This window comes from Pan troglodytes, chromosome 12 (genome assembly GCF_028858775.2).
Source record: "Pan troglodytes isolate AG18354 chromosome 12, NHGRI_mPanTro3-v2.0_pri, whole genome shotgun sequence".
Taxonomy (NCBI): domain Eukaryota; kingdom Metazoa; phylum Chordata; class Mammalia; order Primates; family Hominidae; genus Pan; species Pan troglodytes.
This window is the reverse complement of record NC_072410.2, coordinates 96,656,377-96,672,337: the sequence shown is the minus strand read 5'-3', so window position 1 is coordinate 96,672,337 and position 15,961 is coordinate 96,656,377. Positions and strand designations below refer to the sequence as shown.

Sequence of the window (15,961 nt, the reverse complement as noted above, 5' to 3'; positions counted from 1 at the left end):
CCTTCTGCCAGACCCAGTTAGCCCCAGTGCTGTTTACCGAGACTGGGCACTGCTTCTGTAGGAACTTTCCACCCCAGGGGGTGGGGTGGGGAGGGGCTGAAGCTTTGGGGGAGTGCAGGTGCTGTGGGGGTCAGCACTCCTCATGCTGCTCCTGTGCTGCCTGATTGCCGCACAGGCATTTCTGGGGCAGCCCCGATATGCAGGATCTCCGAACATCAAGGGAGATGTCAGCGCCTCTGCTTAGCACCAACGTTCCCACAACCATCCCAAGAAGCACCTATGAATGAGGCACACCCAGAAAAGAAATGGGTAAGATCACACAATGAGGAAATCCAGGCTGGGGAAAGAGCTTTAATATTCCGGTACACTGTGGTGAGAAGCCTGGGCAAAGCATCTGCACAGACAGGTGTGTGTGGTTGAGCCCACCAGGTCCCACTTTCTCTCATCCCAGTCCCTCCCTAAGGTGCTGCCTAGAATTCTGCACACACATTCTTACTCCCCCAAAGCACAGGGCTTTCTTCCAGATTGCTTTTTGAAGGAGGCGTTTAAACCAGAAGGGCAAAGATGCTGACACAGAGTTTGGTTTTTATTGTTATGTGTTTGGCTGGGTGCAGAACTGCCCTCACCACCCCTGGCCACCCTGGCCTCTTGGGAGGAACAGGCAGAGAGGTGGCTTCAGATGGCTCTTGGCTGCCACTCTAGGCCTCGGGGCTTATACAATGAGCAGTGGGCTCTACCTTCCAACAGGAAGTGCAAACTAATTCGAAGTCACACTTCACCAGGAGGGAGAGATAGTCTTGGCTGAAGGCACTTTAATCAGGGAGCAAACCCAGTGCCGGAGTTTGTCTTCACGTTACTCTGATAAATCTAGACAGACACCACTCTGTTGGAGAACCAGCACTGCCGGCAGCTGGGGTTAGTGCACTGACTGAGCGAGGCATGAGGCCTGCTCACTGGTAGAACTTCTTGTTAGGGCTGTTAGCATGGTCAGCTAGCAGCTGGCATGGGGTGAACTGTTTTCCATAGGCAGCTTCATACTTCTTGAGCCGGTCCACTATCTTCTGGGCGCCATACAGATCCACAAAGCGGAAAGGCCCTGAATAGAGAAAGAGGACTTCGTTGAAGGAGACGCAACACGGGCTCCAGGCGAAAGTGAGCTACCTTCCCAACCTGCGAGACCAACCTCCAAGACAAGGTGGGAAGCCAAGCCCAAAGACGGCTCCGATGTCTCCCTCTGCAGGTGTGGCCAAGATCCCCTCTTGCAGGCACATGACTGCCTCATTCACAAATCTTGTCACCAGGCGGAACTGGATGTCTTCGTCTGATGAGCTGCCAACAGAAAGAGATGTTTAGGTAGAAGAAGAGGAAAAGGGGAGGAAAGCCAGAGCCGCAGATGCAGAATGGAAGTCGGGATGGGTGCATGGGGAGCTCTGGGCCGGTTGGTGCTGGCCCTCAGAGAAGATGCTGCCTGGGTGAACCAAACTTTCCCATGGAAAAAGTGGAGAGTAACTTGCCTTAATTAACATGAAACTGAGCACCTAGATCAGGGCCTGGTGCCGAGAAGATAATCAGTATCTCTTTGACGTCAGCAACAGTCAGCTGCTCACAAATGATAATAAAGATCTGCGAGGGTGAAGGGGCCAAGGAGAATCTGTCCTTCCAGCGGCTCTCTGGGACCTTGCCAGAGAAGGCTGGAGCAGGGGAGGGCCTTCGCCAGACGTGGCCTGGTTCTCACCTAGATGCTGGGCAGAGACCAAGGAGCATGTGCGAGGGCCTTCCACTTGGAAAGCACCATGCCAGCATCAGGAGTGGTCCTCCTGTTCAGGTATGGTGGTCACAAAGAAAACGGAAGACAGCACCATGGCACGTGTATACCTATGTAACAAACCTGCACATGTATCCCAGGACTTAAATAAAGTATTATTAAAAAAACAAAAAAAAAATGGAAGAGGGGCTGGGAAGCTTTGGGCTGTCAGAGAAAGTCAATTTCCAGGCATTAGCCACTCAAATGGACTTACACTTCAGACTTAGGAGGCAGCTTCAGACTCGCTAAAATACTATCCATGTCAGAATTCAAATCCTTCCTCTTCACACCCTCCTGATAGATGTAAAAGCCCTTCCCAGATTTACGACCTAAAAGAGGCAAGAAAAGGGAGTGTTACTATTTGTTCTCAGAACCCTGGCCTGGCCAGGCATGGTGGCTCACGCCTGTAATCCCAGCACTTTGGGAGGCCGAGGCGGGGGATCATTTGAGGTCAGGAGTTTGAGACCAGCCTGGCCAACATGGTGAAACCCCATCTCTACTAAAAATACAAAAATTAGCTGGGCGAAGCAGGAGGATCGCTTGAACCCGGGAGGTGGAGGTTGCAGTGAGACGAGATCATGCCACTGCACTCCAGCCTGGGCGACAGTGTGAGACTCTGTCTCAAAAAAAACAAAAAACAAACAAAAAAGACCCTGGCCTGAGAATTCTTGTCTCTGTTGGTCTATTATAAAGCTCTGGCCTCTTCTGAATTCCTGAATTTGTATGTCTAGCTAACCCTAGCAAATTAGTCTTTGTCAGAAGAGTGGGCAGAGAAGGAAAGAAGATCTTGTGACCCGGAGCTTGGGCATCTGTGTACATGGATGAGAAAGGCCACCTGGGTGAGTTTTAACATCCCCATATGCAGCACCAGGCCCTAGAACACCCAGGTTGTAATGCTGATTTTGCTGTTTTGCCGAGACAGAAAGTCACCTCTCTGTGGGCCTCAACTGTATACTGTGTATGGTGAGCTTATACATTCTCCTCGCAGGTGGCCAGACAGCATGGTAAAGCCCGGATGCAGAGCTTGCTTCTGCACTATTGCAGATTTCATCTCTGGGGGATAAAAATGCTTGTCCATCTGGCATAACTTGGACCAGGTGATGCTAGAGCCCCAGAAGGGTAGAACTCTGCCTTTTGTCCATAATCTATAGTCCTAGCCCTTAGAAGGTTCACATGACATCTTTTTTTTTTTTTTTTTTTTTTTTAAAGAGAAGGGGCCTCGCCATGTTGCCCAGGCTGGCCTCACACTTCTGGGCTCAAGCGATCCTCCCGCCTCAGCCTCCTAAGCAGCTAAGACCATAAGTGGTTGCTACCACACCTGACTCATGAAATCATTTTTGAAATCTCCAGTGATAAGGGCTCTGTGTTTAGAAAACTTTCTTCCACGAGGGCTTCTGTAACTCTTTGGTCTCAGGAACTGCTTAGAACTTTGTAACTAATGGTGCTAGTTATGTTTCCTTGAGGCTACTCACCTAGGAAGCCCTTGGACACCATCTGTGTCAGCAGTTCTGGGTTTCCACCTCCAAACCGCTCCCCAAAGACTTTGCCCAGATCTTCCGCCACATGTTTCGCTACATCCACACCAACTTCATCCACCAGTGTGGCGGCACCCACAGGAAAGCCAAAGCTTGTGGTCAGGGAATCCAGCTTCTTCGGGTCAACTCCTTCCTGAACAGGAAGCGAAGCAGGGACCTCAGGGGAAGAGCAGCCCAAATCCCCCCAAAGGGCTCCCTGTACTGGCTCCAAACACTGCCTTGTGTAAAACCCACTTCTGAGTGTCACCTGACCAGGCCCAGGACTGGTGCTATTTCATTCAGGGAAGCACAGAGAAGTTAGGGGCCACAAGTGGAAAGTCTGAGCCTTCTCTAATCTACAGCACTTTAAGGACGTTTAGAGATGACTAAATTCTTCATTTTCTTCTTGTTTGCATTTCTGAATCTCAATAATAAGGAGATTGCATGACAGACGGCTGAGTGTGTCATGACCAACAGAAGAAACATCATCAAAGAGGAGCACTCAGAGCCCTGTGATCCCCAAGTCTGGGTAAGTGCCCAGTGAGGAGGATCCCTCTCCTTTCCTGCCAGAATGACCTCAATGGCTACTGGAGGGGTCTGTGTGCTGCGGAAACAGATGCAGCACCAGTTGAACCAAGCGGGCCCTGTTCTGGATGGTCCCTGCCTCAGAGAGGTGCAGAAACAGCATAGAAGACATGCTGGGGGGTGGGGCGCCTTTAGCTTGCTGGAACAGTGAGGAGGCTGTGGGGCAGAGGGAAAGCTCTGCCCCTTTCAGTGCAGTATAAGCCCAACTTCCAACTACTGTGCAGAGAGAGGGCACCAGGGACCTTCCTAGACAAGAGCAGGAGTTGGTGTATCAGAAGGAAGCTTGGTCCTTATCTTGACATTATGAGTTTTAGAGTGACTGAAGGAGTGGAAGATGCTGCAAACACTCTGGAGAGCAATACCAACCTGGAGGATTCGGATGACTTCAGACATCATGGGCGCAAGACACCTGGTAGTATAGAAGCCAGGTCCATCCTGCCAAGGAAGAGAACATGAGCTCACTGGCCCTGCTGCTGGGACTGAGTCTGAAACACTCTACCTTTCCCAGGGTCACTTCAAAGTCATTTGAAAGTCACTGTAAAACTTAAGGTGACTTAAAATCTCAATCAGAATCCTTAAAAATGAAATTGCAGGGGAAGCCATACTAGGGGTAGCCTGGCTTGAATCAAACAGTACAGCAGGTAGTTTCATGGTCACCTTCAAGGTCTGGGATGGCTGGGAGAACCCTGCCACATCCTAGATACTCCCCACTCCCACCTTGACTCAGTGGGACAGTCAATACCACCGTCCATCCTGGAGACAACCCAGGGGAAAATCATATCAAAGTCTGGTCATTTGCCCCAGAATATTTATAAGCAAGCCTGGAGGTAAAAGGAGTCTTATTAGAACTTTTCAAAAACTCTGCAGCTCTGTTATACAGCCCCTTACCTTAACCACAATGATGACCTTCCCCTGCTTGAGACCAACTGCTACAGCTGAAGCACTAGTGTCTTTGGAAGTTTTCTCGGTCGTGATAATCTCCAGCAGCTGCATCTTGTCCACGGGAGAGAAGTAGTGCATGCCAATCACCTGGCAAGGGGAACCAAAAGCCAACAGATTGGAGAATGCGGGTGAGGAACCTGAGAGCATTCCTTCTCTGCTAGGAAAACACTAGAAAGAAAGGTGGCTGTGATATAGGAATACTGCTTGACATAGCTGAGTGGTTTGGTTCCATGGGTCTTTGATAAAAGTTAGTATGTTTAGGGAGAGCACATTGGAATCCTCCTCTTCCATTTGCTTCTAAGGTTTTTCACTACAGACATCTGATCCTCCCAACAATCAGTGCCAAAACCACAGCTCGAGGCCAAACTACATTTATTGGGGAATGACGGATGAAGGTTCCACTTATATTAATGATACTGATGGTTTAGATAAGAGGATCCAGTTTTTTTGGGCGGGGGTGGGGCAGGCAGAAGAATTAATGTGTTGGACTGTCAGAGAAGTATTTGCATTTTACACAGATGGGTCTCACCACCAGGATACTAGGTTTAACTAACACTCCTCAACAATCAGATGCACTTAAGACTCATTAAACCAGCAGTTCTCCAAGTGTAGTACCCGGACCCAACAAGCACTGTCATCACCTGGGAGCGTTAGGCCTGCACATTCTCAGGCCTAGCCCAGCCCTACTGAATCAGAAACTCCATGGGTGGGGCCCAGATTTGTTTTAATAATCCCTCCTGGTGATTCTGATGCATGCTAAGGTTTCAGAGAACCCCTTCATTGAGCTAACAGTTACATAGTCTTCCCAACAGAACTGTGGTGAAAGAAGTCTAATTCATTAATTTATAGTTTTGCTTTCTCCCTCTCACTTTAGCTATAAGGTACAACAAGTGATATCTGTAATTTTTGGCTGCTCATTATCTACCTGCTCTTCAATACATTTACCACCTATTCCTTACATTTAATCCATTACAACCCTATGAACTGGTCAGCCTAATTATCTAGATGAGGAAAAAAGGTATCAAGAGGTTAGTAGTTCAGAGTCAGTCAGCATATGACGGGGTGGGATTCCATCACAGGTCTGTCTATCTCCAATGCCATTATGTAATACACAGATCAATTAAATGTTATATAAACTTATCAATCCAAAAGTTGTTTCTAACCCCTAAAGTGTTCTTTTACTTACATCTGAAATACTTAGGACCTGACTCAGACTCAGTACTCCTGAGCAAAAGGAATTAGCCTTTATTGATGTAGAATTTCTATATAATAAAATGCACAGATCTTAAAGTGTTCACATCAATGAGTTTTGACAACTGTATATACATCCATATAATCACTAACCCAGCAAAATACATTTACATCACTCAGAAAGTTGTGCCAAAGATGACCAACTCATCCTGGATGGCTGGGGATTTCCCAATTTGTGGCACTGAGGGTCCTGTATCCCTTGGTCCCGGGCAAACCAAGATGGTTGGTCACCCTATTTTGTCTTTTTGGCCTACTTTTAAATGAATGACAAAAGGCAAGCAGGTGAGAAAAGCTATCCTAGATACTTGGAGGCCAGAGCTGCAAAGTGTGATGCTTGCTCTGCTCCGATGGCGGGGAGAGGTTAGCATCAAATGAACAGCAACGGCATCGCCTGTACTGATTTTAGATGCCACACAGATTTCTTGAGTGATATGACACGGCCAGACTGTCCATCTGTAGACTATCGGCTGCCACTTCTCCCTATGACCTTTAGCCTGCCATCATTGAGCCTGCCTGTGTCAGGTCCCCGCATCACTTCTAATCTGCTGTGTGCTAGGAAACTAGATTACCTTGCATTAGCAAGCTCGAAGAGTAGGAATAAATAGGCTTTTGTGTTTTCAGTACATAGAATTTGTATTAACACTTTCAGCTGCTTAAAGTTCTTTTATAATTCCTGCCTACCTTTGGCTGGTTCTGGTTAGCAGAGGCTAACTGGTATCCTCCAGAGAAGTGAGTTGTTTTACTTCTCTTTGAATGATTTCACTTCCCCTTAATTACTCTGGTTGAGAGCAAAAATAAATTTCTGGGCATCGTTCCAAATACTCACAGAAAGTGCTTCTATACCCAGCCCTTTCATGTCCCGGGGTAGAAGGTGTAAGCAAACCCACAGGCAGACACATCCCACCATTCCTGCCATTCCCTGATCTGGAGGTGGAACCAAACCTGTTCTAAACAGTCACTGACTCTGCTCTGTAGCCAAACTGGTATTTTGGAGCATCCTTTCTTAAGGCCTATCCTTCAATGCCTAATTGTAGGATACAGGTGGGCTTTATATCCTGAACCTGAAAAATAATGCCCATTTGGGATCCTTGAAAAGGATATTTTTTGTTGTACTTAACTTACTCCTGCATCTCACACTAGTCATGGTATTAGCATTTATTGTGTCCAGTGTTTAGGAACCACCCGCATCCACTCCGTAATCCAGACGGTCTCTTCTGTACTCAAGCTGTAAGACTTTATCAGTGAATCTGAAGCAATAAAACATCTCAGGGTTTTTCTCTGTTCCGAGTTTACCTTCTCAGGTCTTTTGCTGACAGCAGCGATTTCACTGATTGGGAGAGCAGATGTGTTACTGGCAAAGATACAGTGATCTGGAATCACCTGCAGGGGAAAAGCATTTAACAACGTGTCAGGTAGGCCTGGGAGATGATTAGAGGCCACAGCAAAGCTAATGAGTGACACCTGGGCCCAGCCCACTCTGTCCCCCACAACTGCTCAGACAGTAGATGTCACTCACCCAGACATTGACGGATCACCTAGGGGCTTTTGTGTCGGGGAATATGTTGACCTTCTTCCTTTTCCCATTCTGCCTTCCTCTAGTTATGGCCCATCATAAGGTCACCTTATCCTGACCTGGAGACTGCATCTCAGCAGTTGGGTCAATAAAACAGCTTAGAACAACACTGAAAAGACGGCCTTGAATCACAATTCATTGATTTCAACACCCAGCATGGGTGTCACCTCCTCTTTTGTCTGGATCTGCCCTGAATCACTCCCCGCTTCACCTTTATAAGAACAAGCCAAAATGTGCATGCTTGTCTCATTTTATACAGTGTGTTACTAAAAAACGGCATACCACTATAGTTACAGCTACAGTACACAAATACTATTAACTATTAGCTTTATCCACCTGGAGAATAGTTCTCTAATGCAGATTGTCTCAGCATTCTGGCCACGATCCCAACTTATTCATGTTTTTTTTTTTTAAAGACAGAGTCTCGCTCTGTTGCCCAGGCTGGAGTGTAGTGGTGCAATCTAGGCTCACTGCAACCTCCGCCTCCCAGTTATTCATGTTTTTATTCAGATGGTTGGATGAGAAACGTGGAAGGGACACTTGTCAAATGTGTGCAAATCTGGAACAGGCAGAATCCTAACAGAGATGAGAATCAAGGAGGAAGACACATTCAACACACTGAAAAGCTGAGTACAAAATAAGATTATAATGCAATAAAAGTAAAGTACTGCCTTAAGATTTAAAAAAAAAAAAGGAAAGAAAAGAACTGTATAGGTACTTGAAGGACAAGACCTGGCTTGGCAGTATTTGTGATAAAGATCCCATGATTTTAGTTAATCAAGAGTGGAGGGTGGGCATGGTGGCTAAACAACTATAATCCCAACACTTCAGGAGGCCAAGGATGGAGGATTGCTTGAGGCCAGGAGTTCAAGACCAACCTTGGCATCATAGTGAGACCCTATATCTACAAAACATAACTTTTTTTTTTTTTTTTTTTTGGAGACAAAGTCTTGCTTTTTCGCCCAGGCTGGAGTGCAGTGGCGCAATCTCAGCTCACTGCAAGCTTTGCCGCCTGGGTTCAAGCAATTCTCCTGCCTCAGCCTCCCGAGTAACTGGGATTACAGGCGCCTGCCACCGTGCCTGGCTAATTTTTTTGTAGTTTTTAGTAAAGACAGGGTTTCATCATCTTGGCCAGGCTGGTCTTGAACTCCTGACCTCGTGATCCACCTGCCTCAGCATCCCAAAGTGCTGGGATTACAGGTGTGAGCCACAGTGCCCGGCCCTACAAAAAATAACTTTAAAAAACTAGCCAGGCATGGTGGTACATACCCATAGTCCTAGTTACTCAGGAGGCTGAAGTGAGAGGCTTGCTTGACCCCAGGAGTTCAAGGTTACAGTGAGCTGTGATCATGCCACTGCACTCCAGCCTGGGTGACAGAGTGAGACCCTGTCTCTAAAAACAAACAAACAAAAAAACAAAACAAAAGTGGAATGAATTGACAGTACAGCATGACTGCCAGAAAGCTTACGTAGTGTCAGGTTACTTTCTTAGTAATATAGTGTCTAATGCTGGTGGTGAAATCCTTTCTGAAGAACAAACTAATGTCTCCAAAGCTGGCTGGCAAACATTCTTCCCTTCCTTGGACATGTATGTCTTTTCTCCCAGCTAGAAGTAGAGTCTGTTTCCCTTCTCCTTGAATCTGGGCTGGTCTTGTGACTTGTTTTTATCAACAGAATGCAGCAGAAGTTACCCTGCCAGTTCCAGGCCTACCTAGACCTGTGGGGCCCGGTAGCCTCTTTTTTTAGTTTTTAAATTATTTATCTTTTTTTCTTCCTGACAATAAACTTAGGAAGCTCAGTAGCTTCTGCTTTTGTTCTCTTGGAAGCCTGCAGCCACGCTACAAAGAAGTTCTGGTGAGACGACTAAGTGAGGACGGACTATGAGAGATGTGGGGGAAGCAGTGAGGTGCCCCAACCGAGCTTCCTGCGGAATGCAGCCCAGGAGTGACCCCAGCCTTGAAATCAATGGACTTAAGCACCACTGTCTCTGCAGAGCCCTGCCCAGATTGCAGAATTGTGAAAAGATAGTTGTAAACACAGCAGTAGAACACGGAGACATGAGGAAGATACTAGAGAGGACAACCGAAACAGGGTGGTCTAGAGATCATGCCTGTGGAAGATTGTCCAAGGAATGGGTTTTGTTAGCTCTATGGGCAATAAGAGAAGATAATGTTTGTTTGTTTGTTTATTTTGAGACGGAGTTTTGCTCTGTGGTACTCTTATTTTTTGTAATGAGCTCACTGCTCATTATATCCAGCATGTTGCCAAGTCAGAATCATTTCATGTTCACCTTTCAGTAACCCACATTCTGTTTATCCAACTGTAGACTAGCTTAGGCCTTGGTCCTACCTCATGCCTGAATTACTGCTATTACTCCTTCTTGGGGCTTACTCTTCCTACTCCCCACTTCAAGTACTTGTTTTGTTCATGTCAGCCCATCTCAAGAAGTGCCTATGGAGAACATTTGGGAGCTGGGCCAAAGCAGCATTTCCACAGAACAAGCATCTGGACGAACTGTCTTCCCTATTTCCTTTGCAGCCTTAGACCTGAAGAGGTTTGTTTATGGCTTTCGGCTAACCAAAAAATCTCAAAGCATCTGGCTATACTCTGTGAGGTTATCTGTATGTTTGGGTGACAGAGCTCCTACATGAATAAGGTGAACGAACCCTAATTTTCTTCCTTTAGAATTTAGATCTGACCTTTATAACATATGCAGTGTGCATGAGCACACATAAAAACTTAACGTTTGATAACAAAAAGTCTTTTTTTTTTTTTGGAGATGGAGTCTCGCTCTGTCACCCAGGCTGGAGTGCAGTGGCGTGATCTCGGCTCACTGCAACCTCTGCCTCCCAGGTTCCAGCGATTCTCCTGCCTCAGCCTCCCGAATAGCTGGGACTACAGGTGTGTGCCACCATGCCCGGCTAATTTTTGTATTTTTTAGTAGAGATGGGGTTTCACCATATCGGCCAGTCTGGTCTCGAACTCCTGACCTCGTGATCCGCCCACCTCAGCCTCCCAAACTACTGGGATTATAGGCGTGAGCCACCGTGCCCAGCCTTTGAATAGTCCTTTTTATAAAAGCAATCATGAGTTTCCTATAGCTCCTTTAAAAAAAAAATCTCTGTGTTTTCTGTTCACTACACTAGGATTCAAGTACAAGAGCCCCTTGCTTACCGCTTCTACTTCCTTTAGCACTCTGTGCTTAAGACTAAGGTCCTCAAACACAGCTTCAATCACCATGTCGGCCTTTTCAAAACCTTGGTAATCAAGCTGCCCAGTCAAGTTGCTGAAGATGGAATCCCTTTCAAATGATGTTAGAGCTTTCTTCTTCACTTTATCATTCAATCTAGAAAAAACACATTCCTAGTTAGATGGGAAGAAAAGGAAACTAACGTTTATTGAATGTCCATGGGCCAGAGCACACCTGTGTTTTTCACCAACTCTGTGAGGTAGTTATTCTATTACTCCCATTTTGAGGGAGACTTTCAAGTTGTTTAAAGAGTTTCAGAGGGACCTGTGGTCAAATAGCTTGATAAGGGAGGGTGCTAGCATTCAAAGACATGTTAACTCCCAAGTACACATTCTTTCTACCATAGAATGCCTCCAAATGCCCAACTTACATAAACTAAATCACTCTTAAACCAGTTAAATTTGCCAAGAGGAGTAAATAACATGAATACTAGAATGGCAAAACAAAAGAGCAGTTCTGGTAATTCTCTACCTATGACAGGGGAAGCAGCCAAAGTGTGTCTGAGACCACATGGTTTATATTTGCTTATCGCAAATATATAATTTTATGTTATTCTGTAGTTGTAATCTTTTTTTTTTTTATTTTTATTTTTTTGAGACAGAGTCTTGCTCTGTTGCCCAGGCTGGAGTGCAGTGGCGCGATCTCAGCTCACTGCAACCTCTTGTCTCCTGGGTTCAAGCAATTCTCTGCCTCAGCCTCCTGAGTAGCTGGGATTACAGGCGCCCACCACCAGGCCTGGCTAATTTTTTTTTTTTTTTTTTAGTAGAGATGGGGTTTCACCATCTTGGCCAGGCTGGTCTTGAACTCCTGACCTCGTGTTCCATCCGCGTCGGCCTCCCAAAGTGCTGGGATTACAGGCGTGAGCCACTGCGCCCAGCCTGTGGTTGTAATCTTCTAAAGAACAGAGACCAAGCATTATTTCCTATATTCTCCATCTACTTCCCACTCATTACCTAGTAGCACATTGCACTGATTACATAAAATATTAACTCAAGGTTTCTTTTTTCCCATAGGGAGCAGAAAAGGATTCCTGTTATTCAGACATTTAACTGATTATTTTTCGTTGCCAAGGGAAACAGGTTCTCTTAGATTCCATCTGACCACACTTTCAGAATAAATTACCTACAGTTTTCCTCTAAATGAAGAATGAAGCTAAACCCCATTCACTAATTTCCTTAACCAAAAGCAAAATTAAGGCCACAAGATAAATACAAAGGAGTATTCAAAGAAGGTCTTAAGGGCCGGGCATGGTGGCTCACATCTGTAATCCCAGCACTTTGGGAGGCTGCAGCAGGCGGATCACTTGAGGCCAGGAGTTCAAGACTAGCCTAACCAACATGGTGAAATCCCGTCTCTATAAGAAAAACAAAAATCAGCTGTGCATGGTGGCGCATGCCTGTAGTCTCAGCTATTCGTGAGGCTGAGGCATGAGAATCGCTTGAACCTGGGAGGCAGAGGTTGCAGTGAGCCAAGATTGCACCATTGTGCTCCAGCCTTGGTAATAGAGTGAGACTCTGTCTCAAAAGAAACAAAAACATCAAATAAGGTCTTAAAAGTATGGGCTCAAAGCTTTTGTTTTTGACAATCATGACAGCAGTCAGCAAACAAGATACTTGTCAGCATTCAAAACATTATCAGTTGCTCTAATTCTAATGCCTGATTAAACTATTCCCAAGAGAGGACAGGAACTATTATGTCCCAAGTCAGCAGTGTGGTGAGTGGCACTCGCCAGAACCTGATGTTTCTAAGACAAAAAGGGGAACCCAGGACACTATTCAAGAGAGACTGGGGGAGGAAACTATTTTAGAGCAACAATTTCTTACTTTGGTGATGGTATGGAATGCTGTTTGGGATGCTTGCATGCTAGTTTCAGGGCACTGCTGCTATCTAGCACACGTCATTTTTTTGGTCAGAATCTTCTACTACAACTTGTTATCTTACAATAATCTGCCAACACGATGAAACCTGCCAGGTCCTGGTTAGCATTATGGCAGCAATATGTGAGCTTCTCTGCAGAAAAGGGATAACAACATGCTTAAGCTATCTAATCCATTTAAGAAACAAAAAAGCTCACTCAGCTAAAAGTCACATGCAGGATGCTTTAAGTGCAGCCAGCTTGTCCATTAAATGTGAGCAGAAAACTGATCAAACCAACCCTCCATTTGGCCAAGCTGCTGCTCCACCTTCCCCTCTGCAAAACAGGCAGCATGTGTGTGATGGTGAGAGAGGCAGGTGGTGAGGAAGGGGAATAATATTCCCCCTTTATTAATTCAGAGGTAAGATGGAGATAGTCTGTAAAGCCCCAGACACTGTGGAGGAATCAGTTCATGGCTTCTCTCTGTAATGCCAGTCAGGAAATACAAGGCTGAAGAGTCCTGATCCCGGCCCTGCCTTCCCCCTGCAGTTACTGCCCATTTCCTTACATCCTAACCTCACTCAGTCTTCTCAACAGAGACAGTCATGCTGTTTCAATAATCCTTAACAATAGAGCAATTACCTGCAAACTATATCAAAATCCGCAGGCCTGATACGGAAGTGTAAAATGGCATTAAGTATCTACTAGATAAGATTTTCCCTTCTGCATTCAAAGACTACAGACTCCAAGGATGTTAATTGTCTATGATATCTATAACAAAACGAAGTCAAAGAAGGAATTGGCATTTCTAATAATCAAAAGAAACTTGGCTTCACTACGGAGTATCTAGAACTCATTATGTTCAGGAAAAAGGAATCCGTGATGGCAAGAACAAACAAACAAAAAAACCCACCAAGCCACCACAAAAAACAACTAACCAAGAAACAAAGGACATTCTAACTCTTGCAAAGAGAGAGAGCAGGCTTACCCTTTGAACACTTGTTGCTGTCCTCGGTCTAGCGCAGTGAGGGTGGCATCTTTAAGTATAGTCTTTAGCCCCTTATCCACGGAGACTTGGGCGATGCCTGCTCCCATCAGCCCTGCACCAAGAATAGCCAGATGCCTGCAAGGAAAGGACGAAATGACTTTCGGTAAACTGATCTTAATCATTTCAGTCAAAGTGGAAGATTGCCTAAGTTATTCAATAAACCAACTAATGCAGGCACAACTATAAGGTGTTTCAAATAATTTTTATTTATTAAAAACACAGCTTTAATAAATGATTGATTTTAAAAGTTAAGTGCAAAAACCCACCAGGTCTAAAAGAACTGGTCTACCCAAGAAGACAGAATTATACTAATCTTCAATCATGCTTCGAAATCACTGAAAACAAAACAACCAGTTTACATTTAAGTCAACATGAGTATTTTTGTTTTTCGAACAAAAAGACCAACCTCTTTTCTTATTGAACAACTTATTTGTTAGTGATTTTGACTATTTGCCAGTCATCTTTCTTTTTTTGAGAGACATGGTTTTGCTCCCTTACCCAGGCTGGAGTGCAGTGGTGCAATCCTAGGTTTACTGCAGCCTTGAACTCCTGGGTACAAGTGATCCTTCTGCCTCAGTCTCCTGAGTAGCTCGGACTAAAGGTACATATCGCCACTCCTGGCTACTTTTTAAGTTTTTTTGTAGAGATAGGGTCTCACTATGATGCCCAGGCTGGTCTCGAACTCCTGGCCTGGCCTCAAATGATCCTCCCACATCAGCCTCCCAAAGAGTTGGGATTACAGGTGTGAGCCATCGTGTAATCTTTCATTTCCCCCAAAATCTGTGCCTTTATCACTCCTCGTCTGGATGAATTCAAAGTCTCCTCCATGGTCTCTTTGCTTCCAGACCTTATCCCTTCCTTAAACACTTCCACATATGCACATTGCTACCTTTTTTTGCCCCTGAATTCCTCTAGAACTTCTCAGGACGACTTGATTTACCCCAGAGTATCCTGGAATGGCTTCGTGTCCATTATTTGTCTCCTCAATTAAATTCTAAGCCTTTTGAGGACCAGAGATCATATCTGCTTATTCATTTTAGTTCCCTATAGTTCTGGAATAATTTGCCATAATCCCATAGTAAATAACTAAGAAAAATTTTTAAAGAATCTCTTCATAAAAGAAGCCCAAGTTTACAGCATTGTTATCCAAATTGGAGTTGAAATGAGGGATAAAGTTTCATTCTTAACCATTCTGATTGTAATGTTCAAAAATCATACTAAAGTCCTGAAAAGGAAATCTAACTTCAAGTCCTAGGAGCATCTTCTAAATGCAGCTTTGTAATGGTACAAATATTTATATGGTGAGTGATAAGTAATTGCAGGACAATGAGAAAATACAGTAGAGAAACAAAAAATAGGGACTGAAAAAAAAGACTGACACATTTGCTACATCAAAATTAAAAATTTCTGTTTTGGCTGGGCACAGTGGCTTACGCCTGTAATCCCAACTCTTTCTTTGAGGCCAAGGCGGGCAGATCACAAGGTCAGGAGTTCAAGACCAACCTCACCAAAATACAAAAATAAAAAAATTAGCTGGGTGTGGTGGTGTGCACCTGTAATCCCAGCTACTCAAGAGGCTGAGGCAGGAAAATTGCTTCAACCTGGGAGGCGGAGGTTGCAGTGAGCTGATTGTGCCACTGCATTCCAGCCTAGGTGACAGAGTGAGACTCCATCTTTAAAAAAAAAAAAATTATGTTTGACAAATGAACCCACAAAATTAAGACAACCATAGAATGGGAAGAATTTGTGACATATACAGCAGACAAAGGATACTACTGGAAAAACAGAACATGCATATAGTAATTTAAAAAGACAACGAAATAAAATGGGCAAGGGATATAAAGCAATTCATAAAAGAACAAAACAAATTGTCAGTAAAGATGCTCAATTTCAGCCAGGCACGGTAGCTCATGCCTGTAATCCTAACACTTTGGGAGGCCTAGGAGGGAGGATCGCTTGAGCTCAGGAGTTTGAAACCAGCCTGGGCAACACAGTGAGACCTCATCTCTATTACGAAAATAATAATAATAATAAAAAGATGTTCAATTTCCCTAATAATTGGGGCAATGCAAATTAAAATGAGATGCATCAGACTGGCAATTTTTTTTTTTTTTTTAAGATGGAGTTTCACTCTTGCCG

The 15,961-nt window shown here is 44.8% G+C and overlaps 1 protein-coding gene across 1 annotated transcript in view; it reads right to left on the bottom strand.

The window, feature by feature from the left end:
• Window positions 1-565: 565 nt before the first annotated feature.
• The window catches only part of HADHA (hydroxyacyl-CoA dehydrogenase trifunctional multienzyme complex subunit alpha), a 54,313-nt gene continuing 38,917 nt past the window's right edge, over window positions 566-15,961 (bottom strand). Inside the window, exons 12-20 of the mRNA XM_515339.9 lie at window positions 13,763-13,897; window positions 10,844-11,015; window positions 7,390-7,476; window positions 4,792-4,932; window positions 4,270-4,338; window positions 3,277-3,472; window positions 2,019-2,133; window positions 1,184-1,329; window positions 566-1,096 (exon numbers count right to left, since the gene is read on the bottom strand). Of these exons, the coding sequence (XP_515339.2) occupies window positions 951-1,096; window positions 1,184-1,329; window positions 2,019-2,133; window positions 3,277-3,472; window positions 4,270-4,338; window positions 4,792-4,932; window positions 7,390-7,476; window positions 10,844-11,015; window positions 13,763-13,897 (1,207 nt within the window). The 3' untranslated portion in view covers window positions 566-950. The remainder of the gene's footprint in view (window positions 1,097-1,183; window positions 1,330-2,018; window positions 2,134-3,276; window positions 3,473-4,269; window positions 4,339-4,791; window positions 4,933-7,389; window positions 7,477-10,843; window positions 11,016-13,762; window positions 13,898-15,961) is intronic.